Source organism: Zalophus californianus, chromosome 1, assembly GCF_009762305.2.
Source record: "Zalophus californianus isolate mZalCal1 chromosome 1, mZalCal1.pri.v2, whole genome shotgun sequence".
NCBI classification, from domain to species: domain Eukaryota; kingdom Metazoa; phylum Chordata; class Mammalia; order Carnivora; family Otariidae; genus Zalophus; species Zalophus californianus.
Window position 1 is genome coordinate 170,323,114 of NC_045595.1, and position 26,955 is coordinate 170,350,068.

Sequence of the window (26,955 nt, forward strand, 5' to 3'; positions counted from 1 at the left end):
AAGATGAATCTTGTCCTGCATCCGGTAGCACTTGAACAAAGTAGCTGTCACACATTTTCAGTGCAAGGTTGCTGACAAAGTGTGAATTAGGAAGGCATGACTTCATATTCCTTCAGGCTCTGGGAAATTTGTTAAAGAATATTAGAGTAAATAAAAAAGAATATGCATCATCTTCATTTATTTTCTTCTTGGGTTAAATAAATATAGTAACTTACTGTACTTCATGCTTTCTCGAATTAGAATAAATATAGGCACTCAGGCTTCCTCCTTTAGAAGTAAATGGCTTCAACTGGATAAAAATTATATCCAGCAGCTAATATAGTCAGTGCCAACATTGCTGAGAGTTTTTTTAATTCATTCAGTAACACAAAACAGAGTATCGGGGGAAAATCAAAATCTATTTCAAAATTCTGTAGTGTCAGAAATAGCCAGTGCTATCAATCAAAAATATTTCTGAGATAGTAACCAATATGCTATTTTTTAATTGATTTGTGAACTTACAAAATATTTATCATACTTCTGTGATGTTATGGGTTAACATTAGATGTCATATTTAAATAAATATTTCATGGGGCAATTATAAAGTTTCCCAGCCTATGCAGTTATTATGTATTAGAAAAATGTTTACTTGTACTTAAATTAAAAAAAAAAAACTTGTGCATAGGATACCAATTATGGCTGATAGTAATATTACTAAGTTGGGAGCTATCTTAGAATATCTGATGTTGGTGTTTTCATTAAGAAAACTTTGAAGTCTTTCATTCTGTTGTTGACTATTGGTTTGCCTTTGTTTTTGTATTTTCTCATATTCTTTGTCACATTATTCTGCCTTCACAACCCCACCTGAGGCCTGCCTCATCTAGAAAGTTTTGTAGGGTTAGGGAAGGCAGCAGATATTAGGGAGGCTCTTAGAGAAATTATAATTACACTCATTTTGGGTTAGACTGTACTGCTAAGATTCGTGTAGAATCTACACTATAGATGCCAGTTCTCCTTCGTGCTGATGCACAAGGAAAAGAATAGAACGCCATTCAGTTTCAGCAGAACCCCTTGAGGGCATTCTGCATCCTACTGCTGCAACTCTCTATGGCCCAGAGCACCCCAATGAAGTATACCATATGTTTAGTGTTCCGTGTAGTAATATATATGTTATAAATACTCTTTTTTTATGTATAATATTTGATTAAAAATTTTTTTAAATCCCATACAGACGCTCTTAGTTGAGAAGGGAGTAAAGTATATACTGCCTTGCACTTTGAACATATCACTGATTTTCTGGCATTACAGGACATCTTACAGTGGGTCCAGCGTGACAATTGACTTGACTATGAGTACCTTATCATTACTTATTATTTTATAATCACTGCCTAAGCACTTTACATAAAATAAGTCATCTTTTAATTTGCTCTGGCCAGAAAGCTTAGTGTTGTCTTTGGGTCTCTCCAACTTTATATTCGTTAGCCACTTCTCAGGGTCTATATGTACATATATCAGCTTCTGACCACATCTCAACACCTCCGCTACTGCCACTCCCATTCACGTCACCATCTACTCCTACCTCAGTTATGGCAAGAGATTTTTTTGCTGACCTTTCTTTCTGTCCTTTCTCCCCTTCAACGTACTCTCAACCCAGTGGTGAGTATGATCCTATTAAAATGAAGCTCTCATCTCACTTTGTTCAATGTCCTTACCTCCAGGATCCTATAGGAGATAGCTTCTCATTCCTCGTCTGACTTCTTCTCTTAATTGTCTTTCCCTTGTTTCCTGTGGCAGCAAACATGCTAAGTGTGCTCCCTCTGCCTATTCTGTGTTATCCTCACACATACCTCACTCCCACACCTATTTTAGAGTTTTATTTACCTGCCACCTTCTCAGTAAGGTCTGTCCTGACCATGTTACTTAAAATCTCAACCCCTTAACTTTTCCTACCTGTCTTTTCTTATTTTTTCTAACGTATTTATCACCTGCTAACACTATGTCTGTTTCTTATTCATACTGTTTTCTCTTATCCCTCACATAAGGTACACTTCCTGTATGCAGAGATTTTTGTCTGAGTGTTCTTTGCTTTATCTCTAGTACCTAGAACAACACCTGGTCATAATACATACTTACTAAGTATTTGTTGAGTGAATGTACAAATGAATAAACAAGTGAACAGCCATTCCCAGCCCTTTTTCTAGGCTTTATTTTTCCCTCAATGCACATGTGCTCTCTATAAAGGAAGAGTGTTACTACTTTTATGATAGCTTCTTTTTCTTCATTTTTAAAGTTTTTAATTACAGTTTTATTATACCATACATTTCACCTACTCAAAATACACAGTTCATTGATTTTCAGTATGTTTGCAGTTGTGCAGTCATCACCATAGTCAATTTTAGAACATTTTCATCACCCCAAAAGAAGCTCCGTAGTCACTAGTGGTCATTCCCCATTCCCCACCCCTTAAATCTCTCCCTCTCCATTCCTAGGTAACCACTACTCTACTTTATTCTCTATAGATTTACCTATTTTGGTTATTACATATAAATGGAGTCATACAATGTGTGGTCTTTCGTGGCTGGCTTCTTTTTACTTAGCATGTTTTCAGAGGTCATGTTGGGGCATGTATGAGTACTTCATTCTTTTTTGTGGCTGAGTAATATTCCATTGTATGCATATACCACACTGATCCATTCATTAGTTGATAAACATTTGTGTACAGGTGTTTGTATCGATACATATTTTCATTTTTCTTGGGTATATTCTAGTAGTGGAATTACTAGGTCATATGGTATCTCTGTGTTTACCCTTTTTTAAATTATTTATTTTTTAAAGATTTTAATTTATTTGAGAGAGTAGAGCGAGAGACAGAGAAAGCATGAGCAGGAGTGAGGGGCAGAGGAAGAGAGAGAAGCAGACTCTCTGCTGAGCACGGAGTCCAACGCGGGGCTCGATCCCAGGACCCTGAGATCGTGACTTAAGCCGAAGGCAGACACTTTGACTGAGCCACCCGGCCATCCTTACCCTTTTTTAAGAAACTACTAAACTGTTTTCTAAAGCAGCTACACCATTTAAAAATCCCTCAAGAAGTGTAGGTGGGTTCCAATTTCTTTTCTCCACGTCCCTTTGATTCCGGACATCCCAGTGGGTATAACGTATTATCTCATTGTGACTTCGATTTGCATTTCCCTGATACTTAGTCATGTTGAGAAACTTTTCATGTGCTTATTGGCCGTTTGTATATCTCCTTTGGAGTAGTCTGTTCAGATCCTTTGCTCATTCTTAAGTTGGCTTGGCTTTTTAAAATCAAGTTGGAATACTTCTTTATTGGGTACTAGATCCTTATCAGATTATATGACTTGCAAATATTTTCTCCCATTGTGCGGATTATCTTTCTCTTTCATGATAGCATTCTTTGAAGCACAGAAGTTTTTAATTTTGATGAAATTCAATTTATGTATTTTTATGTGGCTACTTGTGTTTTTTTTGGTATCATAGCTAAGAAAACATTGCTTAATCCAAGGTCAAGATTTATACCTACAGTTTCTTCTAAGAGTGTTATAATTTTGGCTCTTAAATTTAGATCCGCTTTAATTTTTCTATGGGATCAGAGGTCGGGGTCCAGTTTTATTCTTTTGCATGTGGATATCCTCTTGTCTCAGCACCATTTGTTAAGAAGACTTATTCTTCCTCCCCACTGAATTGTTTTGGCAACCGTATCAGAATCAGTTGGCTTTAAATTTAGAATTTATTTCTGGACTCTCACTGCTGTTCCATTCATTTTAACTTCTTATACATTGCTATCAGAAGGCTCTGAGGCAGATGGTTTCTTTTGAGCTGTATTCATCCTGCCTAAGCTGTGTTATTAGCTGGGAGCCTTGTAGTAATAATGGTTTTCTGGAAGGCTGTTTACTTGGGAAAAGCTTTCAGGAAAGACACATTTTAAAGCATCTTAATTGCAGGCTGGAGGTTTTCTTTGCCTCTGTGGAGTTACAAAGCTCAGTATTTGTAATCATGATTTTCTGTCTTTAGTCTTCTTGGCTTTCCTCATAGCTGTCCATTTTGAATTCCTATTTTCCTCCTAGGGACCTCTCTTGAGCCCCCATGGAATTTGAAAGCAGTGGTCAAGTGAGTTGCATACATTTGTGTGGACTTAGAATAAAACCCTGTCCTGCTCAAGTGTATCTGTAGTTGACCAGCATTCCGGCGTGTGGCCTGAAAATAATGGGGCCAGCTGGCAGTCGTCTTGTGGTTTTGAGGCCACGTTGGACCACACAGGTACCTTTGCATCCCAGGCTATTAGGTTGCCAGGATAACCGGGGTATAGGTAATTCAGTGTGTCTGCTTTTCTCAGTCATTCAGCCAGGTAGTCATAAACCCCTATCCAGGCACGTATTCTCTTAAACTCCTAAAACATAGATTTAATCATCATTCAAGGGCCTATGGTGTATTAATCCATTAATCATATAATTGCTCTCAAAATATCACTTTCCTGTTGGTCTAACAGTTGTGCTCTAGTTCTTCCAAGATACATTTCATTTGGGTGACAATCATGTAATTTCTTCAGAATTATAGAATAATCCATTATTTGTGCATGCTGTGGTGGCCATTAATTTAATGAATATTTGCAGGGCGCCTGGGTGACTCAGTCAGTTAAACATCTGCCTTCAGCTCAGGTCATGATCCTGGGATCGAGTCCTGCATTGGGCTCCTTGCTCAGCAGGGAGCCTGCTTCTCCTTCCACCTGCCGTTCCACCTGCTTGTGCTCTCTCTCTCTCTCTGACCAAAAGGAAAATAAAATTTAACAACTGTTTGCATGCCATCAGTGTGCTAGGATCCTGTGGGGTATTATCTCCTCAGTGTATTGTCACCCTCAGCACACTTGTTCGGCCAGGAATTTATATGTGAAAGCACTTACCTTTGGGATTGCCTTATTAGGGCCTTCTAGGTTACCTCCATACAATGATTGTACTTAGCCAAACATGCCAGCAGTCACAAACTGTTATTCATCCATTTATTCAATAAATGTTGAATGAAAGCCTCCTGTTATGCCAAATGCTGTGACTGTTGCTGACCAAACAAAGGTGAAGACTGACAGCCTTCTCTGTCCATAGACCAGACATCATAAAATGATGTTGCTTAGAATTCTACGACTGCATCAGTGGATTTTTCTTACATATAACACATGGTACTTTGAGAACACATAATAGTCACCTACTCATTAAAACAACCAAAAAAATCTTAGGTGCCTACTATGTGCTAAAGGTGTTTGACTTGTGAAGATGAGGAACAGCTTCTGTGAGGAAGCGACAGTTAAGCCAGCAAGGCTAAGGGACAGTAGAAAATCATTCCATTATCGAGAGGGCAGCATATGCCAGAGGGACCAAAGAAGGCTATTATGGCAGGAAACCAGCACAGGTACAAAACCAGACTTAGACAGGACCAGGCCGTCACTTTTACCCAGCCTATAAACTGAGTCTTAATGAAACAGGTTAGCTCTTATTCAGATTTGATTTCTAGATAGAAATGTTAAATTTTAAAGTACCTTCTTATTTAGATCATTGTTTCTTCAACTTTACTGTGCTTAAGAATTACCTAAAGGACTTGTTAAAGCAGATTTTTGGGTCTCCACTCCCAGAGATTCTATAAGTCTGCATGGTGTTCAACAATTTGAATTTCTATTAAGTTTGCAGAAGTTACTGGTGCTGCTGGTCCTGGCCTTCCCATTTTTACTTAGAAATATATTCCTAGATTTTCAGTATCCTTTCAGTTCCTTGGAGTAACAAAATTAATTCATCTGTCTTGTCGTTGTTTTCCTTGTGTATAACTAGTAAAGGATCATTTTTTAGTTATATAATTATTTTTCTTTTTTCAGGAGCTGTATTTTATGGAAGTTATTTTAAGTCTATACATTTATACTTACCTGTGTACCTTATGTATGTGTGTATATATGTATATACGTACACACAGGACTCTATGAGGTGATGTGGTAACAAACCGTATTGGAGAGGCATAGCCCCAGAAATCAAGACACTTAAAAAGAAATTGTGACTAACAAAAACTTGTAAAAAGTTACTAGTCCTACCTTGACAGCTGTTGAGATTTAAAATTTAGAACAGTATCATTTGGGATTTGGAAAGAGTTGGTGTTTCAGTAAGAGTAAACCTATGTATTATTGAATCCGTTTTTTATTTTTGTTTTTCTAGATCTGATTACTTGTTTAGACACTGCATCCAGTTTTTTGGAACCTGAATTCAGGTATGACCATATTTGTGACTTTTTCCCCCCTTAAATGTTACTCTTCACTACTCCATCATTATTCTTATACACTTAGGTATAATGTACATTAATATATGTGTCATAGGTGTGACAGATAATCATTGTTCTAAGACGTCAATAAATTAGAGCTTATTTAAAGCCATTGAGTTACCATATTTAAATTTTGCTTTAATTGTAGCATTTGGATCTTCTCTATAACAAAAGTATAATTTCAATATACTTTAAAAGTAGAACTAGTTGCTTTTCAAAATCTGGCAAAACTGCTAATGAAGTTAGAGGAGCTAATTTTTTTTTTCCTCAAAAAAGGGAAGAGAACGATTTAGGCTATGACAGAATTCTTCAGTGTTCTTGCCCAGGCAGCATTTCTACTACTGTTTCCCTGCTCTATGTCCTTGTCTCTTGTCTGGACTGGGATTCCCTTCTATTTGATTTTCCATTTCTAACCTTTGTTGGCTTTTATTCTGCCACTCACATTGCTGCCAAGTTTCGTTCTAAAATAAACGCCTGATCATTCCCCTACTTAAGAATCTTCAGGAGCTCCTTATTATTAAGACAAAATGCCATCCAGGTTTCTTAGCCTGGGTTTCAGGATCCTTCCCAGGTAGTCCTTGGACTATTTTTCCAGTCTCATGTACTCATGGATTCTTTTTTTTTTTTTTTTAAGATTTATTTATTTGAGAAAGAGAGAGAGAGTGAGCGCAAGGGGTGGGGGGAGGGTCAGAGGGAGAAGCAGACTCCCCACTGAGCAGGGAGCCCGATGCGGGACTCCATCCTGGGACTCCCGGATCATGACCTGAGCCGAAGGCAGTCGCTTAACCAACTGAGCCACCCAGGTGCTCCTGTACTTATGGATTCTTGACACTGCTTTGAGCTCTCAGAACTTTTACCCAGAATTGCTTAACTCCTCTCTGCTTGGCAGCTTTATTCTCATCTTCTAAGACTGGTCTCACTAACCTCCCCCCAACTTGCTACCACTCCCCAAAGAGCAACCTTTATTTTGTCTTCATGGATAGTTCTCTGTGGGATGGCTGTGCTCCTCAGCACTTACAGAGGATCCCAGTGAGCAGAGGTGATTCTGGCATCAGTGTCTGGCATACAGCCCTGCCACCAGGTCTTGGAGCCTCTGCTTCAGCTCCAGCATCCCCACCCACAGGCAAGCTGCTGTTTCCTCTTGCCTGGACTGCTGCACCGCCAGCCCACTGAGGTCTCAGCTTCTCCTCAGGGTTCCTTCCAGTCTCTTCTCAGGAGCCAGAATAATCTTTTTCAGAAATATGTGTATAAGCCTTAAAATCCTTTATTGACTTCCCATTTTTACTTAGAAATATATTCGACTCTTCACCCTAGCCCACAAGGCTTCTCCACGATCTGACTCCTGCCCACCTCTCCAACCATCTCTCAAACTAATGTTACCTTTTAATTTTACAGTATCACTGTACTCTGCCTGTACTGGTCATCCCAGTTGAAGACACACACAGGCCACCTCACCTCATGGACGCACTGTTCCTGTCCATTAGGGTGCATTTCCCTCCCTTCACTGAGGCTTTGCTTCCTCAGAGCCCCATTTCCTGATTTTGGCAGTGCAGAGCCCTGTGCAAGAGCATCGACTCTGGAGCCCATATGCCACTTACCAGTTATGGGACCTGGGCACACTGTTTCTCAGTTCCCTCATCTGTAAAATGAAGATAATCCTAATACCTACCGTTAGGGTTCTTGTGTGGGTTCCTGAGGTACTCAGAAGGACGCCTGGCACATAGTAAATTTGCTGAATGTTAGTGTTACTTTTTATTAAGCTTGCTTCCTCCAGGTTATTTCATGGAGTGCCTTTTCTTCATAGCAGAATCATAATCTGATTAATGACTCATTTAAGTATTAGTTTAATGTCTTCCCCCTGACCTCTGGAGTGTAAACCCAGGGAAGACTGGGCCGTATTTATTTGGTTGATGTTTGTAAACCCAATACCTAGCACAGCCCAGCACTCAACAGACAACATACTAGATATTCGGATAAATGTGTCGAGTGGGTGGGTGGGTGAGTGAGTGAATAAATGAATGCCAAACATTTTTAAGTCACATTTGATCAGTAGTGGGTTGGTGAAATAAATTGTGGTTTATGCAGAAAATAGAATAGCAGGTAGCTGTTAAATATGAATAGGTCTTATAGTAAAAATATGTCTGCCATTCATTATGAGGTAAAATAAAGCAGTATGTAGAATATGACACAATTATTTTAAATATGTGGATGAAAGATGTTTTATATGGATGGATGGAATAAAGTGTGAAAGGGCTTTTTAGAAGTAGTGCTTCTCAGGGTAGTGAGGTTGTAGTATTTGAATGAACTGAAAAATGAATATGTGATTTTTGTTGTTGTTGTTCTTTTCCCCCAGTAAGTACAGAACTATTTTATACCCTTTAACTTGTTTTTATTTCACAGTAAGTACTGCCCAGCTGGTTGTCTGCTTCCTTTTGCTGAGATATCTGGCACAATCCCTCATGGATATAGAGATGTAAGTCTAAGCAGCATAGACTTATGTTCAAGTTGTGATAGAACTTTATTTTTTTTTAGCTCCAGAATATGTTGATGTACCTGGTGTATATCTTTAATCTTGATTTATTTTCTAGGAATTATTTCTTTTTATTATGGATGTGATGTTTTAGTCTTTTTCTTGTGCTACAAGTCTGTACTGTGTTACCACATCGGTAATCCTGTGTTTATTGAGAAAACTGCCCCAGTCAACTCATTTCTTGAGGAAGCCTAAGTGTCTTGTTTATAAATTATCAAAAGAAAATTAAATACTAATCTTTTGTTTTTCCTTTCCTCAAGTCCTCGCCCTTGTGCATGGCTGGTGTGCACGCAGGAGTAGTGTCAAACATTTTGGGTGGCCAAATCAGTGTTGTAATTAGTAAAGGTATCCCGTACTACGAGAGTTCTTTGGCTAACAACGTCACGTCTGTGGTGTAAGTATATACGTTATTGGTCATATAAGGAAGGGCGTGGGGCAGGGGTGGGATAGCAGCTAGTTAGACCTCAGCAACATCACTGTTAACAGTGTTCATGAAATAACATTGGTGTGATGAGTCCTCCCATTTTTGTGTGCTCTTTGTCCACGTGTACTGAGGAGGACAGGCAGGGTCACACTGGGAGTCATTTAGGAGGATGATTTGTTCTTTTCTGCATGTTGAAAATGTCTAGAGTAAAGGTCTAAAAGTCTGTGGCCAAATTTTTACTTCATTTTAAAGATTAGAAGGCATAACTACTCTGTTTCTTACAGCCAGTGTGACCTAGGATGGATTGAGGATAACTGAAATACTCTTGAATATAAATTAAATTTTGACATAAACCAGGGACGCCTGGGTGGCTCAGTCAGTTAAGTGGCTGCCTTCGGCCCGGGTCATGATCCCAGGGTCCTGGGATCGAGTCCCTCATCGGGCTCCTTGCTCGGTGGGGAGCCTGCTTCTCCGTCTCTCTCCCTCTGCTTGTGCTCTCTCTGTCAAGTAAATAAAATCTTTAAAAAAAAAAAATTTTTTTTTGACGTAAATCAGAGGTAGTCGTATTATGAATCCTCCTCTCCTCCAAAGAGAATATTTGAAGAGTGTATTTTTATAGTCACTACAGTGATCTGTTTTATGAAACATAGACTAGGCATCAAAAGCAGGAAAAGTTGAAACATTAAATAAAAATGTAAACCTTGGAATCTGTTTTAGTAAATCTTGCCTGTCAGATGGGCTCAGTCCTGTAGACAATACTAAACCTAACTGAAACCAGCCTCTCTTCAGAGGTTCTAGGCCATTTTTCATTCAGAAGATGAGAGCATGATCCATATCCACGACTGTGATAAAACAGGAGTCACCAAACTTTTCCTGTAAAGGACCAGCTAGCAAATATATTAGGCTTTACGGGCCACACATCCCTGTCACTTATTCTCTCTTGGTTTACATAAGACTCTTTAAACGTGTAGAAACCATTCTGCGCTCACTGGCCATACGAAACAGGCCGTGCATGAGTGAGCTATCATTTGCCCATCCCTGGTATAGAGTTAGCAACCTTTCCTTCTCTTGGTTTCTTCTAGATGATTTTATGCAGACCTTATCGTTCCTTTCCCCTCTTCTGCCTTTAGAAATAATTTTGTCAGTTCTTTCTTTCATACTTTAAGGGAAAAATAAGGACAGGTTGCATCCACTTGTGATAATGCTTTGAATGTTGTGCTGCAGCGGGAGCAGACACTGATGATTTTATCCCCCCAGGTTCTTTAGAGTCCCTGGTAAACTGGTCATGTGTCCCATGGCTCCATTCTCCCCAACTGCATTTACTTGCCTGTTACTTTGAAATCCAGATGCAGTGCTGCATTGTAACGCTGAAACTTGTTCTTAGCTGTTTATATCTTATAACAGATGCAGTCTCTCCTGTCTGTAGCCGGCTTTTTTTCTCTTTACCTTAGCCTCATTCTCTGGGAATTACAGTGTATTTGCAACAAAGGAAATGAGAGTTTGAGGAATGAAAGATAATAAGTACATATTAAAGATTACGTGGGCATACTTGCACATTTCATGTATGAAACAGGCACTAGATACTTGTAGAGAAAATTGTTTCTGCTGATTTCAGCAGTTGTTCTGCTTTGAAATGAGCCTTTTTTTGGCTAAGAGCAGCATCAGTTGTCAAATTTGTGGCCATAGCATATCCTTAGTTCTTTATATGGTAAAACAAAAACAAAAGAAAAAGTTTTACTAAGACAAATATGGGGAGGTCAATATATGAATGTCACCAAGCACAACTTTTCTGTTTTTCAGGGGACACTTATCTACAAGTCTTTTTACATTTAAGACAAGTGGTAAGCCTCTCGTGGACTTTATAACTTATTATAATTTGTGTAATAGTTAATATTTTATAAACTATCATGCAATATGCCAATTGCTGTTTGTTTTTTTTTTTTGCACCTTCCCATATGTCACAATAATATAATGGGTGGAATAAACTGGAGGTTTTATATTAATAGGGAAATGATCATGTAAGCAAGGAAAGTTACTTAGGAAAGTTGATTTTTTAATATGTCTGAAGAAGTAATTAATTCAACAGAAAATACTTATTGAGTGCCTTTGATTTGTCGGGCATAGTCCTGGTGCTAGTGAAACAAAAGTGAGCAGAAGTTAAACAAAATCCTCCTTTCTTGGAGTTTAAATACTGGTATTGAGAGATTGACAGTAAACAGATAAATAAATTACTACATATAATATACTCTTTATAATATTATAGAAGATGTAGAAAAATAAGGAAAGAGGATAGGCAATGCAGGAGGGACTGGTCTGGAGTTTTAAGTGGGGTCACGGTAGGCCTTGTGGAGAATGTGACATCTGAGCAAACACCTAATGGCAATAGGGAGTGAGTCATTCACTGGTCTAGAGATAGTGTCCCAGGGAAAGGATAATGTATTGCCATTAAATTGATGGTTATTGCTTGTGAGTAAATATGTATGTACATTGCCTGATGAGACACAAAAACATGGACCCAAGAAACATTTGCCTACTTTTGAAATTCCTCTATTACAGTGTATTATTAGCATAGTGTATGTTAATTGAATGTACAATAGAAAGTTTCCATTGAGCGAATAATACAGATTGTGAATTTTTATCTGGAAACCAAATTACTGTCTTTTTTCTTTCAGGTTGTTATGGAACACTGGGGATGGAATCTGGCGTGATTGCCGATCCTCAGATAACGGCATCATCCGTGCTGGAGTGGACTGACCACACAGGCCAAGAGAACAGCTGGAAACCCGAAAAGGCCAGGCTGAAGAGACCTGGGCCTCCTTGGGCTGCTTTTGCCACTGATGAATATCAGTGGTTACAAATAGATCTGAATAAAGAAAAGAAGATAACAGGTTAAGAGACATATTTTTCTAGAATGATTTATAGTTCTGATTTTGTTTGGAAACCTGATGACATCTAAGATTTTCATAGAAAATTAGGTCACCACAGATTTAATTGTATGGTTTTAAGTTCTCTTTACTGGTGTTAAATATTCCTGAAGGTGGCTTTATAAAACATGGCCGAGGAAAAAACTTGGTATTTGATTTTTATTAGCTTTTCTTTTTCATTGTAATAAGATTCTTTAAAGGTAGTGTTTCAATTAAGTGATCTTGACATTTGAAATAATCATCTCTTAGTCATTAAAAGAAATTTATATTCAAGGAGTTCATTTTAAGTGCTATAAATAATATTCTTCAGGTGCTGAATACAAGTTTATTTGGAGCAGTTTATCAAATGGTCAGAATAATTTATTAGAATTAGGTTAGGTAATTTTGTTAAAGATTTATTTTGATATGGTACTGGAAAAAATAATTGTTTTAATCCATTCATTCCCAGGGAGTCATTGTTACTTGGTAGGTGAGATATATTTTATAGTGATATGAACACAAGCTGTCAAAGTAGAATAGTCCTTTCCTCATGTGCACCCATAATTCTTGGCACCTTTTTTTTTTTTAAAGATTTTATTTTTTGAGAGAGAACGAACAGTGGGGGAGGGACAGAGGGGGAGAGAGAGAGAGAGAGAAGCAGACTCCCCGCTGAGCAAGGAGCCCAATGTGGGACTCGATACCAGGACCCTGGGATCATGACCTGAGCCAAAGGCAGACACTTAACCAACTGAGCCACCCAGGCGCCCTAATTCTTGCATCTTTACAAGGGAACAAAACCAAGGATTTAGTTGCTGTTATAATGAAACCTTGCACTTAGAGATGGTAATGTGCTTTTGGCAAAAATGTTTTAACAGTGTACTTTAGGTGTTTGTGCTTCAATGCTGAACAGACTTTAAGGATCAGACCATGTGCACTAATGAAGGCAACTTTCCATTCCCCAGGCATTGTAACCACTGGCTCCACCATGGTGGAACACAATTACTATGTGTCAGCTTACAAAATTCTGTACAGTGATGATGGACAGAGATGGACTGTCTACAGAGAACCTGGTGTGGAGCAGGATAAGGTAAAATGATTGCCAGGATATTTTAAAAAATGGGCCTTTGCCAAGAATCACGGAAGCTCTCCTGTGTAATGTTCAAGTTAGCTATCATTTGGTCTTTGTGCTCTTCTGGTTATTTTAGGCTGTGTTGGTTATTAGCCTTACTCTTCTAACTATAGTTAGGAAATTCTCAGTGGTTCTAGGTCCCTTTTGATGATTGTTAACATTTTTAACTCAATTGTTTAGGTACTTTATTAAAAAATTCTAAAAAGGAGGGGTACCTTGCTGGCTCAGCCGGTATAGCATGGGACTCTTGATCATGAGTAATGATCAGGGTCATGAGTTCAAACCCCACGTTGAGTGTAGAGCCTACATGAGTGAATGAATGAATGAATGACTAATTTTCAGTAAGTGGTGATAACTTACTAAAAAAAAAAAAAGAAATTCTAAAAAGGAACTTGTAATTTCTTGTCTTAAGTTTTTCTTGTTAATCCACAGAATGATGGAGAGCCTAATTTGTTCCCAGATTTCTTCTATGTAGACAAGGGGGACAAAAGACAAAAGCTAAAGGCAAAAGTGCATTAAAGTGTTGGATATAGACTTGAAAGGTCATTTCAGGATCACCTTACCAAATTTTGTCTTAGAAAACTTCTGTTTTTTCATACCTGAAGAATTTCCTTAACTTCCGTGTTACTTATCAAATTGTTTTAGTTAGGAGACAGTGATAATGCAGGAATGCTCTAGCGCAGATGATAAGGGGTGGGGAGTAGGGAGAAGTGGCTATCCTCTAGATATCACTTTCACCCAGGCTCCTGGCCCATGATCCACCACAAGACCTTGTACCTGGGGGGAGTCCTTGTCCCTGAGGAAGGTAGATTTCTTCTTATCTAGAATTGAAATTATAAGCACAAATTTTTTTAATGAAACTTCCCTGAGTTTTGTTTCAATTATATGATACTATCTGTTCTCTATCATATATACGATTTGCTAATATATCTTCAATTACCACTTTTCTTATCTCTCTATTCAGAAAACTCCAGGGGCTCCTTATAATCTGTCATATGGATCTAAACTCTTCCGTTGTTATTCAAGGCCTTCTTCCCTCTCTTCTGCCTGATATCACATGACCTTCATCTGTGGTGAGGCTCTACCCATTGAAGTAAATAACAGTATTTATACCTATCTTCCTTCTGCTGAATAACCCCAAACTTGGCTGCTTTTTACTCTGGGCACATCCATACTTATTTATAGAATATTTATTATACTTGTGGAATATAGTTAATTTTTTATAAAATTATAAGAATTATTCATGTTTATATCATAAAAACATCTAGCACCATTGAATTATGTTTCTGAAAAAGACTTTCTCTTTTGCTTCATTTTTTGAAAGGTAGTTTCATAAGGTATAGAATTCTAGGTTGATGTTTTTCCCTCCACACTTTAAATATGCTGTTCCACTGTTTTCTGGTTTGCATTTTTCCAGTAAGAATTCTATCTTTCATACCTTTGTTCCTCAATATGTAATGTGTCTTTTTATTCCTTAGCTGTTGTTAAGATTTTCTTTTTATCATCTGTTTTAAGCAATTTGATTATGATGTGCTTTTGTGTAGTTGTCTTCATGTTTCTTCTGCTTGGGTTTCTTTGAGCTTCTTGGATCTGTTGGTTATAATTTGCTTCAAATTTGGAAAATTGTGGGGCATGTTTTCTCAAATTTGTTGCCTCCCTAATTCTAATTACATGAATATTATGACTCTTAAAGATGTCTCACAGTTTACTGATACCCTGTTCATTTTTTTTTTATCTCTCTCCATGTTCTAGTTTGGAAAATTTTATTGTTTTGCCTTCAAGTTCACTAATTGGTTCTGTAACATCTAATCTATTAATCCCATCCAGTGTACTTTTACTTCTAGATTTTCAGTTTTGGGCTTTTAAAATTTTTTCCAAGTTTCTACTGAGCATGCTTACGCTTTTTTCTGCCCCTAAAACATATGGAATATATAGTACCTCTTTTGATGCCCTTATCTGCTGATTCTGTCTACTTATGTGTGACATGTGGGTCTTTTCATGTTGATGGATATTATGGGTCATATTTTACATACCTGGTAATTTTTTATTGGTTGCCAAACATTATGAACTTTTACATTGTTTGGTGCTAGATTTTCTATTATTATTTATCTAATTTTGAGCTTTATTCTGGGATATGGGTACTTGGAATAATTGGAATTATTTGATCTTTTTAAGGTCTGCATTTTAGCTTTGTTAGGCAGGACCTGAGTAGCTTTTAGTCCTAATTTTTTTTCTACTGTTAGTACTGTTCCAGGTACTCACCCCAAAGTCTCATGTATTATGAGTTTTCTCCACGATATCTGTTAGTAATGTGAACTGTTCCCAACCTTGCCTAGCTCTGAGAATTGTTCTGCTGCCTCCCTTCCAGCAGTTCTTTTCCCATCCACAGATCGTTTCTTTACATGCAACTGAAGATTTAAGGGGAAACCCCCCTACAGACCTGAGAAGTCTCTTCTCTATCTGCGCAGCTCTCTTCTCTCCTACACTCTGTTTCACAAATTCTAGCCATCTTGGCCTCTCCATCTCCGAGCTCTGTGTCCTCTCTCTGCACAGCTCTCTTCTCTCCTACACTCTGTCTCAGATTCTATCCATCTTGGCCTCTCCATCTCCAAGCTCTGTGTCCTCATTTCAGTGAGACCACCAAGGCTCTCCCCGGACAATATTGGGGCAATGGAAAGGCTCACCTCATGTGTTTCTCTTCTCTCAGGGATTAAAGCCCTATGCTGCCTACTGTCCAGTGTTGGAAAACCCTTGTTTCATATATTATCTGATTTTTCAGATGTGTAAGGCAAAGAGTAAACTTAGTCCCTATTAGTCTGTCCTGGATAGAAGTGGAAGTCCTTACACAGAATACCAGTCTCTTGCCTCACATTAGCCCATCTGCTCCCTCATCTGCCTCCAACTCAAGAGTAATTGGTGTATTCATTTTCACACCCTTTCTAAGTATGCACACATGCATAAGCACATAGACTGAGACAGCTTTTGGGTTTGTTTTTAGAAGATAGGAATGAATATACAACTTGCTTCATAATATATTGCTTTTTAATAGTGTGCTGTATCTTGTGTGTGGTAATATCCTGTAAAATTTAAGTTCCTTGAGAGTAGGAACTTGGACTTCCATTTCCATCTTTATCCTCATGACTCCTTGCAGACCTCGCTACACACAGGGGCTTATAATAAATGCTCATAGATTATAGCAGATCTTTTTTACTTAGTTTATATAAAATCTTTTTCCTTTAAGGTTTTTTATAAAAATGAAACTGCGGTGTGGAGTAAGACCTCAGGGATAGTTTTCATGTCCTAAAGTGATCATCGTTCCTGTACCACTAATGTAATAGACTGCAAATATTTGCCTTCATTTTATTTCAGAGTAATAGCTGAGGAAATAATGGGAGTTTACTAGTTTGGAAATTATTATAACTTCAAAACAAACCTTGTAGAAAATGAAGGCTATTAACACATCTTAGAAGTTTACAATCTAATGCTTTGTGAATCAGCCAAAAGAAAATAGCTACATTTGGACATGACTTAATGGAAGAGTTAAACATTTACTTGCTCTCACATTAACTGATAAAATACAAACCACTTTGATTTTAGGCAGGTATCTATTTATTAGCAGCCTTTAGAAACTAGCCAGCTGATTTGGCATAAAGGAACAAGGAAGACTTTTCACTTAGTGGAGCCCTAGAGTTAAGTCAGGAGACTCGGACTCAAGTCACTGCTTGGTCATTGACTGCTTATGCAGTCCGTTTACATTCTGGAGCTGCAGTTTTCTGGGTTCTGCCTACTTCATGGGGTTGTCATGGAGAACAGCTGAGTTACTTCTATGAAAATGCTTTGTAAATAAGAGCTCTTGCAGTGTTACATACTATCATTATTTGCTCAAAATGGTTGAGGGGATGAGGTAGTCACTTGTATTTTTATGTATTTTTATCTAAAGACTATTCGTATAATACGTATAACGTATAATGCATCTGTTGCTGTTTACTTAGGATCATTAAAATTAGGCAACAGTGTTTCAGAATCGCTTGTGAAGTTTAGATAGCAGCAGAGAATGAAAATGGATAATACAGGAACTGTCTTTATGTAGTTTCTCCAGTAGGTGGAAGTATATTGCTGTTATGCATTCCTTAGTGTATGTTCACTTTCTGTCTCTTTTCTGAGAGAAAAAGTATGAGAAGTATACAGTAAAGCATTTCCTCTAAGACCTTGTATTTTCAATTATGCTTTACTTTGAAAATTAATATTTTTAAATAGCTGGTAGTGCCGCAGGACTAGAATTACTCATTTATTACAAGAATTACACTGTCTCACTGCAGCTGAAACATTCTTCTCAAATTGCCAAATTAGCATTTTTGGTATGTTTCAATCATTTTAAAATCATTTTTGTACTCAGTACTCTTAGTTTTTGATAAGAATGCGCAGCTTAATAGTCCAAATTATGATTTATTTTCTGAGAAATTAATTCTTACTGTCATACTTTACAGATCTCATTTAAGGCCCAAAGCAAAAACCAAAAATACGTTTCAGTGGAACAGTTTAGCCCTGACCTCTGTTGACATAAAGTACCAATTTTTTGTTTTTTAAAGATATTTCAAGGAAACAAAGATTATCACCAGGATGTGCGTAATAACTTTTTGCCACCAATTATTGCACGTTTTATTAGAGTGAATCCTACACAATGGCAGCAGAAAATTGCCATGAAAATGGAACTGCTTGGATGTCAGTTTATTCCTAAAGGTAAAGCAATAGTATGTTATTTAATTTAAAATGGCTTTGCTATTCTCAGAGAAAATAAGTAGTGATAATATGAGTGTTCGGCTTTTAACTACAATATCTTCTTAAAGAGGATTTTTAAAAGAAATAGTTATCCTATTAAAAAGCCAGTTACCAGAATGTTTTCCAAGGTTACAAGTGGAAGAAGAGAGCATCGTCGATGAGATAATGAAATGAGATTGCTTTTCAGATCTAGTCTCAATCTTAATTTTTAATCAGGTCCCATGAAGCATAATATTGTACCATCAATACCGATGATTATAACGGTAACCTTAGTCCAAGTGCCTTTTCCTTTGAAAAAATTAAAAGTGGAAGTAACTTCCCTCAGTATTCTAGAATATTTTAATACCTTATTTACTGTTGTATCTCTAGAACCTACCACAATGCCCCCACGTAGTGGGCCCTCCACAAACAGTTATTAAATGATTGAATGAGTAGTATGTCAGGCTGTGATGATACTTCTGTAGCTTTAGAGTTTAACGTCATCCACCTCCTCCGTGTTCTCCTACGAAAATTATTTTAAAAACAATTGAATTTTATAAAAAGTGAGAAATCCCAGTAAGTTTGTATGTTTAATGTGTAGTATATTTATCCTTCTGGCATATTGCTGTCCAAGATTTAAAATTACTGGGCAGAAATAAGTCCTCTAGGATATGTTGAAGATATTTAAATTACTGTTTTTAGCTATGACTCTTATAAGCAAAATGTATAAACTTTTCTAAACCATTTTTCAAGGTCGTCCACCAAAACTTACTCAACCTCCACCTCCTCGGAACAGCAATGACCTCAAAAACACTACAGCCCCTCCAAAAATAGCCAAAGGTATGCTTCCTTTAAGTGTGAGAATTTGGTATTCCCTGGATTTGTGGTATAATTTTCCATAAATGTATTAAAAGCATTATAAAATAACTTTGTTTTAATCAAGTTGATGTAGATAAAAGAATAAAGAGTTTTTAAAACTTTTTCCAAGGTCGAGCCCCAAAATTTACTCAACCACTACAACCTCGCAGTAACAATGAGTTTCCTGCACAGACGGAGCAAACAACAGCCACTCCTGATATCAAAAATACTACCGTGACTCCAAGTGTCACCAAAGGTATGCAAATCCAGAAATTAACACCTGTTACATAGTAGCATTTTATATTGTTTGTAACTTAATTTTCAGGAGCATTTCCAGCTTTTAAACCATCAATTTCTTTTCCTCTTAACTGTATTTCTTAAGAACAGAAAAAACTTTTATTCCTCTCCTTGGAAAAGAAACTGATTACATTGCTCTGATTTCTCTTCTCTGGTATCGTTGTAGAATTGTTCTTTAAATATTTAGAGATGGCTGCTGTGTTCTGGGTCTCCTCTTGTGATGTTTTTTTTCCTACCACAGCTAAACACAAGGAGTCTCTATTTCTAGAAATAACTAAAACCATAGCAGGAAACAAACTTTTTTCCCCCCCTCTGGTTATATATTAATTTGTTGGATAGGGAATTTTGGTGGCAAAAAGGGAAGAAGGGGGAAAAAACCAGTTTGGTTGAAAACTGACACTTTTTAAAAAATACTGAGTTAATATATTCATTAAAAAACTTTGGTCTCTATTTTGAAAATGTTTATATCGTAATTTTTTCATATTATAAATATAAATGTAGTAGAATTTACTTTCAAATTTTATTACCGATAAATAAGGTATTAACACATACAAAACATAATACTTTGATTTTACTAGTTGTTGAAAAACAAAATTCCAGTTGAATTCGGAAGAAACCATCAGTGTCGTAGAGGAATTAATTTCAGTGTTGGCAGATAAAGCATTTTCAGGACAGTGCAGAGAAGAGAAGGCAATTCATTCCGAGTAACTTGTGCCACACGGGACTTTATTCATTCTCATTTTCTGAAAATTTGCCTGATTCACATAACTCCAACTTTCCACGTGTCACTTTTTTCCCCATCTTCTAAGGTATTTTCTAGACAGACCACTTTCTTTCTCATGCTGCTAGAAAAGCTAAAGAGAAGCAAGACTTCCTAGAGACAAGAGATCTCAGTGTCCCACAGAACTTCTTACCATTTTGCAGATGATGACTGTTTGGGCAGAATCCCAGACCACATGTCTGGATGGAAGAACAGTCATTTGAAAGTATTGCTCCTTAAAGTCTGATTACAGAATCTTAAAATCTCAAGACTAAAACTGTCCTTAAAGCATTTTCTTCCAGAGCTAGCATTCCTGTAAGCTTCAGAAGAATAACAAAGAATGTACAGGTCTTTTCAGTTAAAGACCTCTTCTCTCCTTTTCTCTGGGATGGTGGTGTATAGACTTTTTATTCTTTTTTTGAACCTAAGCAGATTTTTTGAAACCTCTGATTAAATCGAACCGTATCTACCTGACCTGATTATTCTCTCTCCAATTTCACAAATTTTAGGGATAAAGCACATTTACCCCTCTGACTTCTTAGTGCTTTCTAGCCCTGAGTCATGATCTCCGTTTTATGCACTTCTCCTTTTCCATTTTTACATCCAGGCTGAGAGCGATGCTAGAGAAAATCATATCATGGTCAGATTTGTGCCACTGTAGCTTCCTGAATCCTCTCCAGATGGGGCCCTCAGCACCAGCCGGCGGTCTTTCTGTTTCTCTGGTTAGCTCTTCTGTCTCTTCTCAGCAGTCACTTCTCCATGTTTTTCAAACCCTTGACTCAGAGATTATTTACTCACTCTGAGTTACCACTTCAACTTTTCAAAGAAAGTAAAAGCAAGTAGAAGGAAACTCCCTGTTTGTGGAGCCTGTAAACTCACCTGTACCCTCTGTCCACTGCGTGGAAGGAGGGAGTTCCTTGTACTGTCCAAGGCTGATCCACCTGTGCCCTTGTTGCCATCCATCCACCTTCTCAGAGGCCTCAGGTTATTGATTATCCTCTCCCTCTCCTGCATCGGCAGCCTCTTTCTCTCTCTCTTGGATACAATCATAAGGGTACCTAAGATGTTGTGGGTCAGGCCCCACAGTGTCTGGTGCTTAGCCCCCAGGAGGGATCAGCGGTGGCTGTGTCTGTCCTCATTGCTAAGATGGGGCGGGGGGCGGTGGGTGGCAAACTAGGGAAGAAGCTGATGTCTCAAGCGACCTTAGGCAGACCATTTGCTGTATCTGGGCCTGGGCTTCCTTATCTGTGGAGGGAGATAAGAGAATTAAATGATCTCCTAATTCCTGCAGGCTCAAGCATTGTCCTTTTCTGCCCTGTTGATACAATTGGCTTTTTCATACTTAACACTGTGTTGTTATCTTCCCATATCTATAAATATTTCCCCCATCCCCCTAATATACACATTTCCAATTGCTGGATAATATTTTACTATGAAAAAGATATTATGTATTTATTCCCTTTCATTTTTGGGCATTTGGATTATTTCCAGTTTTTCACTCTTGAAGATACAGAAACCTCTTTAAAAATGCATCTGTGAATGCTATCTTAATTTTTTTCTAAGAATAAATTCTAGACATGGAATTGCCAAGTAATCAATTTTTATACATATTGCCCCAAAATGATAAAGGATCCATTTAAAGTCCCATAAAAATAACTGTTTCTTGATATCCTTTCTAACAATTATTCTTTTAAATACTTGCCAATTCGATGAGCAGAAATAGCATCTTATTCTTGTTTTAACTTCTCTTTCTGTGATTACTAGTGAAGCTAACATGTTGAATACTCACTTATGTTTTCTAATCATATTGCTCGTTCATCTCTGCTGATTTTTCTATTGATTGGTTTTGATGTATAAACTCTAATATAGAGATGATGGTAACCCTTTATCACATATTCAGAAATATATTTTCCAAGTTTTTCATTGGTCTTTCAGTTTGTCTTGGTGATTTAAAAAGCAACTATGAAAAGTTTTAAGTGTATACAGAGCTGAAGCAAGTAGTGTGACAGACTTCCACGTTATCTGTGAAGGCTGCTGCCATTGACTCACACACGCCCATTCTCGTTCCATGAACAATGTGTGTGGCAGTTTTTGAGATAGAAAAGCTTTGAAGGATGATGTGGGTAACCTTCCCCCTTTATCTTCATGACTCTGCCCTTGGTGTGTTTTCAGATGTGGCCTTGGCTGCGGTCCTAGTCCCGGTGCTCGTCATGGTGCTCACCACCCTCATCCTCGTAGTAGTGTGCACTTGGCATTGGAGAAGCAGGTGAGTCCCTAACCAGCTCACCTGCTTGTCCTAGAAGGGGTGTTTCCAAGTGTGAAATAAAAACTAAATATACAAGGTGAACTACCATTCACCTTTTTGAGAAGGGGAGAGTTAAGGTAGTTCTTAAAGTCAAAATACATTGGTTTCTCCTTTCCATAAAAAATTTGTTCAGTAGCGTAGTCAGTTACAGAGTGCCTTTATTGTATCAAAATCTGCTTTACATCGTCTGACACATAATAGGTACTTAGTAATATTTCCTGAAAGAACGAGACACAACTCCTATCTCCCAGGTGTTTGGCAGGGTTGATTGACAAGACGTGGAACTGTAATATGGCTGGAGGAGTTCTTTTTGAAGTGCTGGGGAGCACAGATGTGAGAACCATGAGAGTTATCTGAAACCTTTTCTGCAGGAAAGAGTAATCCTCAAGTTTGTTTCGCCTTAACGAGAACGTTGGATTTGCCTGAATGGAGGAAGGTAGAGAACAGCCCAGACTCTGTGCTTGAGCGAAGGCACAGAGACATGGAGTGCAGGCAGGGCAGTGAGTGCTCATGCGTGGGCGGGGTACGGGAGAGGGCTGAGGAAGAACCGTGCAGGCGCAGCCTGGATCCGGGGGGCCTGGATCCAGACCTGGGCCTGGGTCCGGGAGGCCTTCAGGGCCAGAGGGATTCAGGTTTCATTTGGTAGATGGGGGTCTCCCTGAGGGGGGTGAGGCAAACGGGTGAGTTTATGAGATGAGGCACAACTGGCTGTCTGCAAAGGAAGGAGGAGGGGTCCCGGATGATCGGAAGTTTCTGGCTTGTGCACTCAGACCAGGAGAGACGTCCTGAGTGGAGATGATGGAGCAGGAGGGACAGGTTTGGTGGACGAGAGCGTGACTTCATTCGTTCCCTCAGCTGTTTGAGCTCCTGCCTTGTGCTGAGTACTGAGCATGTGCTGGGATTCCAGTGTGAGCCCCAGAGTTCACAGACTGGGAAAGGATACAGTCCAGAAGATGGGCAGCGATGGTACCATCATAACACTGTGTGCCACCAGAAGAAGCTGAAGAAGCAGCTGGATCCTGGATTCATGGCTGTAGGAAGGCCGTGTAGACAGAGACCCAGCAAGTTACTCTGAGGGCAGGGAAAGTCCAGGGTGCTCTCGGGGAACTGGGTAGAAGCAATAGGAACAGTGAGGACAGCAGCAACAGCTCGTTTTTATACGAAATGAAAGCTGATTTTAGGCATTAGTGTAAGTTCTTCACATGGTTCAATTCATTTAATCCTCAAAACAACCTACAAAGCAGGTACTGTTTTACAGAGAAAGAAGAGACAGCGCATACATGACTTATATGAGGTCACCCAATCCACACGCAGCAGAGCGGAGTGGTCAGTCGGGCAGTCGAGTCTCATCCACTACAGTCAAAGCCCAGAGGGCGAGGATGGGGAGGCGGGAGGCAAGTCCTGAAATCCGTTTTGGCTCGTGCTTAAAGGACCCTATGGATGTTCAGATTCTCAGGACACAGATGGAAATCAATGGATTTGCATAGTTTGTATTTGAAACTGAAACAGACCTAATAATAACTTTCCCATAAGAACCCACACATCACCTGTGGGTCTTTGATGAGATTCTTTTTATCTATAGACTTAGCCTTTCTTATTCCTTTATCCCCTGAGCAGGAAGTACCTTGGGTAACAGAATAGCTATCTCAGGAGATGGTTGTGTAAAATTTATTGAGAGTCCAAAATTTATAAGTTTCAGCAGTGGCGACTTTGAAATGGAGGGCCCTGCCGGGTAGGTCAACAAATGGAAATGCGTACTCCTGACTAATTATTAACTTGAGTGTTTATCCCACACTTTCAGAGCTGTCTTACTCATGAATTCACTCTGTTTACTAACGTGTTTTTTCTCTATTTTTCCAGAAAGAAAAAAACCGAAGGCACCTACGACTTACCTTACTGGGACCGGGCAGGTAAGCCAGGACTTTGCACCCCCTCCCATCAGAGGGAAGTCCCACCCCTCCAGGTGGCAGTAGTGAAAGAGGAGAGTTGTTTTCAGGCCCACATAAACTCCCCAACACTTGGGAGAAAAATGATCTTCCTCTAACCTTCTGATCATTTTTACTCTTCTATAAAATCTCTTGTAGCCAATAAGTAATGCAATGAAAAGTAAGGATTTTTCGTAACGCGCCCTCTGTTCCTTTTTCCTGGAAAACCTGTGCAGTTTGTGCCGCGTATCTGTTTTTCTTGAGGAGACCAGCTTTCTTTGTGGACTATGTAAGCCCTGTGTAAAAGCACTGTGGCCTTGGTAACACAGTGCGTGTGTGTCACTGTGTTGTGGGTACTTCCCAAGTAGAGCCTAGCAGTTTGGGTATTGGGAGGTCGGCCGTCTCTGCCGTGATGAGTTGTCTTCTGAACTCTACTCTGGGGGCAGAGGGCAGCAGGCGACTCCAGAGGCCCCCTGCAGGTCTCCTACTTTCCGGTCTTGCTACTGGAACAGTGAAAGGCAGAGTTCACCGCTGTGACTAACGTAGAAAAAAGCAGTGGTGGGGGCAGATTCTGTGCTGCTAACACCCCAAGGTAGATCTGGGAAGTATTTTTTCAGAAAAACTTATCAAAAACCACCCTACAAGAGACAAACTGTATTTGCCTGCACTTTTATAGGAGTGATTTGCTTCTGTATGTGCTTTTGATAGAAATTTCTACCATGTTCTGCATTGCCCTAGATATCCCATCAAAGAAAAAAAAAAATGAGCTTGAACAACTTAAGGAATTAGAACAAGAACAAACTAAACCCAAAGCTACCAGAAGGAAAGAAATAATAAAGATAAGAGAGAGAAACAAAATGGAGAATGGGAAAATAGAGGAAATCGGTGAAATCAAATGTTAGTTCTTCAAAAAGTTTAACAAACTTTTAGATGGAATAAGAAAAAAGATTGAAACTACTAAAATCAGAAAAGAAAGTGCAGGCATCACTGCTGATTCTACAGAAATGAAAAGGATTATGAGAGTATGTTGAATAGTCATATGCCAAAAAATTGAATGAACTAGGTGAAATTGACAAATTTCCAGAAATATAAAACCTACCAAGACTAAATCACAAAGAAATAGAAAATCTGAATTGACTTGTATATAACTACTAAAGAGATTGAGTCAATAATCAAAAATCTCTCAAAAAAGAAAAATCCTACCAAACGCTTAAAGGAGAATTAAGCCTTAAAAGATTCCACCAAAAAAAAAAGCTCTTAGCACCAATAACTGAGCCAACTCTCAGGATACAAAGTCAACACACCTTTTACCTCCTTGGTTAAATGAACTTCTAAGTATTAACATTAGTTGCATTTCTGTACACAAACTGAACAGTCTGAAAAGGAAATTATAAAAAGTTTCACTTACATTTGCATCAAAAAGAATAAAATACTTAGTTCATTTAACCAAGGAGGTAAAAGACTTGTACAATGCAAACTATAAACATTGCTAAAGAAATTTAAAAAAGACATAAATGAAAACATACCCTGTGTTTGTGGATTGAAAACTTAATATTGTTAATATGCCAGTACTACCCAAAGTAATCTACAGATTCAATAGCAATCCCTATCAAAACTCCTTTGATATTTTTTGTACAAACAGAAAAATCTATTCTAAAATTCATATAGAATTTTAAGGGACTCCAAATAGCCAAGACAGTCTTGGAAAAGAAGAATAAAACTAGAAGATTTCACATATCCTGATTTCAGAATTTACTGCAAAGTTAATCAAAGCAGTGTGGTATTGGCATAAATACACACCAGTGGAATGGAGAGCCCAGAAATAAATGCTCCTAAATAGGGACAAATGATTTTTGGCAAGGGTGCCAAGACCATTGGGGAAATGACAGTCTTTCCAACAAATGGTGCTAGGAACATTGGATGTCCACATGTAAAAGAATAAAGTAGGACTCCTACTTAACACCCATTTGTAAAAATAAACTCAAAAGTGGATGAAAGACCAAAATGTAATATCTTAAACAATAAAACTTGTGGAAAAAAAACACAGGACAAAAACTTGATGACAGTGGACTTGGCAATGGCTTCTTAGCTATGACAGCAAATGCACAATTTAACAAAAGAAAATAGACTTCATGGAAATTTAAAAATTTTGTGTGTCAGAATATACTATCTAGAGAGTAAAAAGGCAACGCATAGAATGGGAGAAAGCATTTACAAATCATGTATCTGCTAAAGGATTCATACCCAGAATATTTAGAGAACTTCTAAAACACAGCAAAAAAAACAGTTCACAAATGGACAAAGGACTTGAGTAGACTTTTCTCCAAAGAATATATACAAATGGCCAATAAGCACATGAAAAAATGCTCAATATCGCTAATCTTTAGGGAAATGAAAACTGTGAGATAACACCTCACACTCATGAGGTGTCTCCTATCAAAAAAACAACAGTAAGAGTTGATGAGGATGTGGAGAAATTAGAATGTTTGTGTACTGTTGGTGGGACTGTAAAATGGTTCGGTGCTGTGGAAAACACTATGGCTGTTCCTGATAAAAATAATTACCGTATGATCCAACAGTTCCACCCAACAGAATTAAAAGCAGGGTCTCAAAGAGCTATTTGTACGTCAGTTTTCATTGCAAAGTTATTCACAACAGTTAAAATGTGGAAGCCACCCAAGTGACCATCAGCTGATGAATGGAAAAGCAAAAGGTGTTGTATAAGTGCAATGGAATATTATTTAGCCTTAAAAAGGAAAGATTTTCTGTAATATGCTG

General features: G+C 38.3%; 1 protein-coding gene across 2 annotated transcripts in view; it reads left to right on the forward strand.

Moving 5' to 3' along the window:
* The window catches only part of DCBLD2 (discoidin, CUB and LCCL domain containing 2), a 91,279-nt gene that overhangs the window by 59,306 nt on the left and 5,018 nt on the right, over window positions 1-26,955 (forward strand). For both annotated transcript variants that reach the window (XM_027581810.2, XM_027581809.2), the window contains 11 exons: window positions 6,186-6,237; window positions 8,689-8,761; window positions 9,079-9,212; window positions 11,043-11,083; window positions 11,915-12,130; window positions 13,108-13,232; window positions 17,864-18,014; window positions 18,786-18,872; window positions 19,021-19,146; window positions 22,120-22,213; window positions 24,113-24,162. In XM_027581810.2, coding sequence (XP_027437611.1) covers window positions 6,186-6,237; window positions 8,689-8,761; window positions 9,079-9,212; window positions 11,043-11,083; window positions 11,915-12,130; window positions 13,108-13,232; window positions 17,864-18,014; window positions 18,786-18,872; window positions 19,021-19,146; window positions 22,120-22,213; window positions 24,113-24,162 — 1,149 coding nt within the window. The remainder of the gene's footprint in view (window positions 1-6,185; window positions 6,238-8,688; window positions 8,762-9,078; window positions 9,213-11,042; window positions 11,084-11,914; window positions 12,131-13,107; window positions 13,233-17,863; window positions 18,015-18,785; window positions 18,873-19,020; window positions 19,147-22,119; window positions 22,214-24,112; window positions 24,163-26,955) is intronic.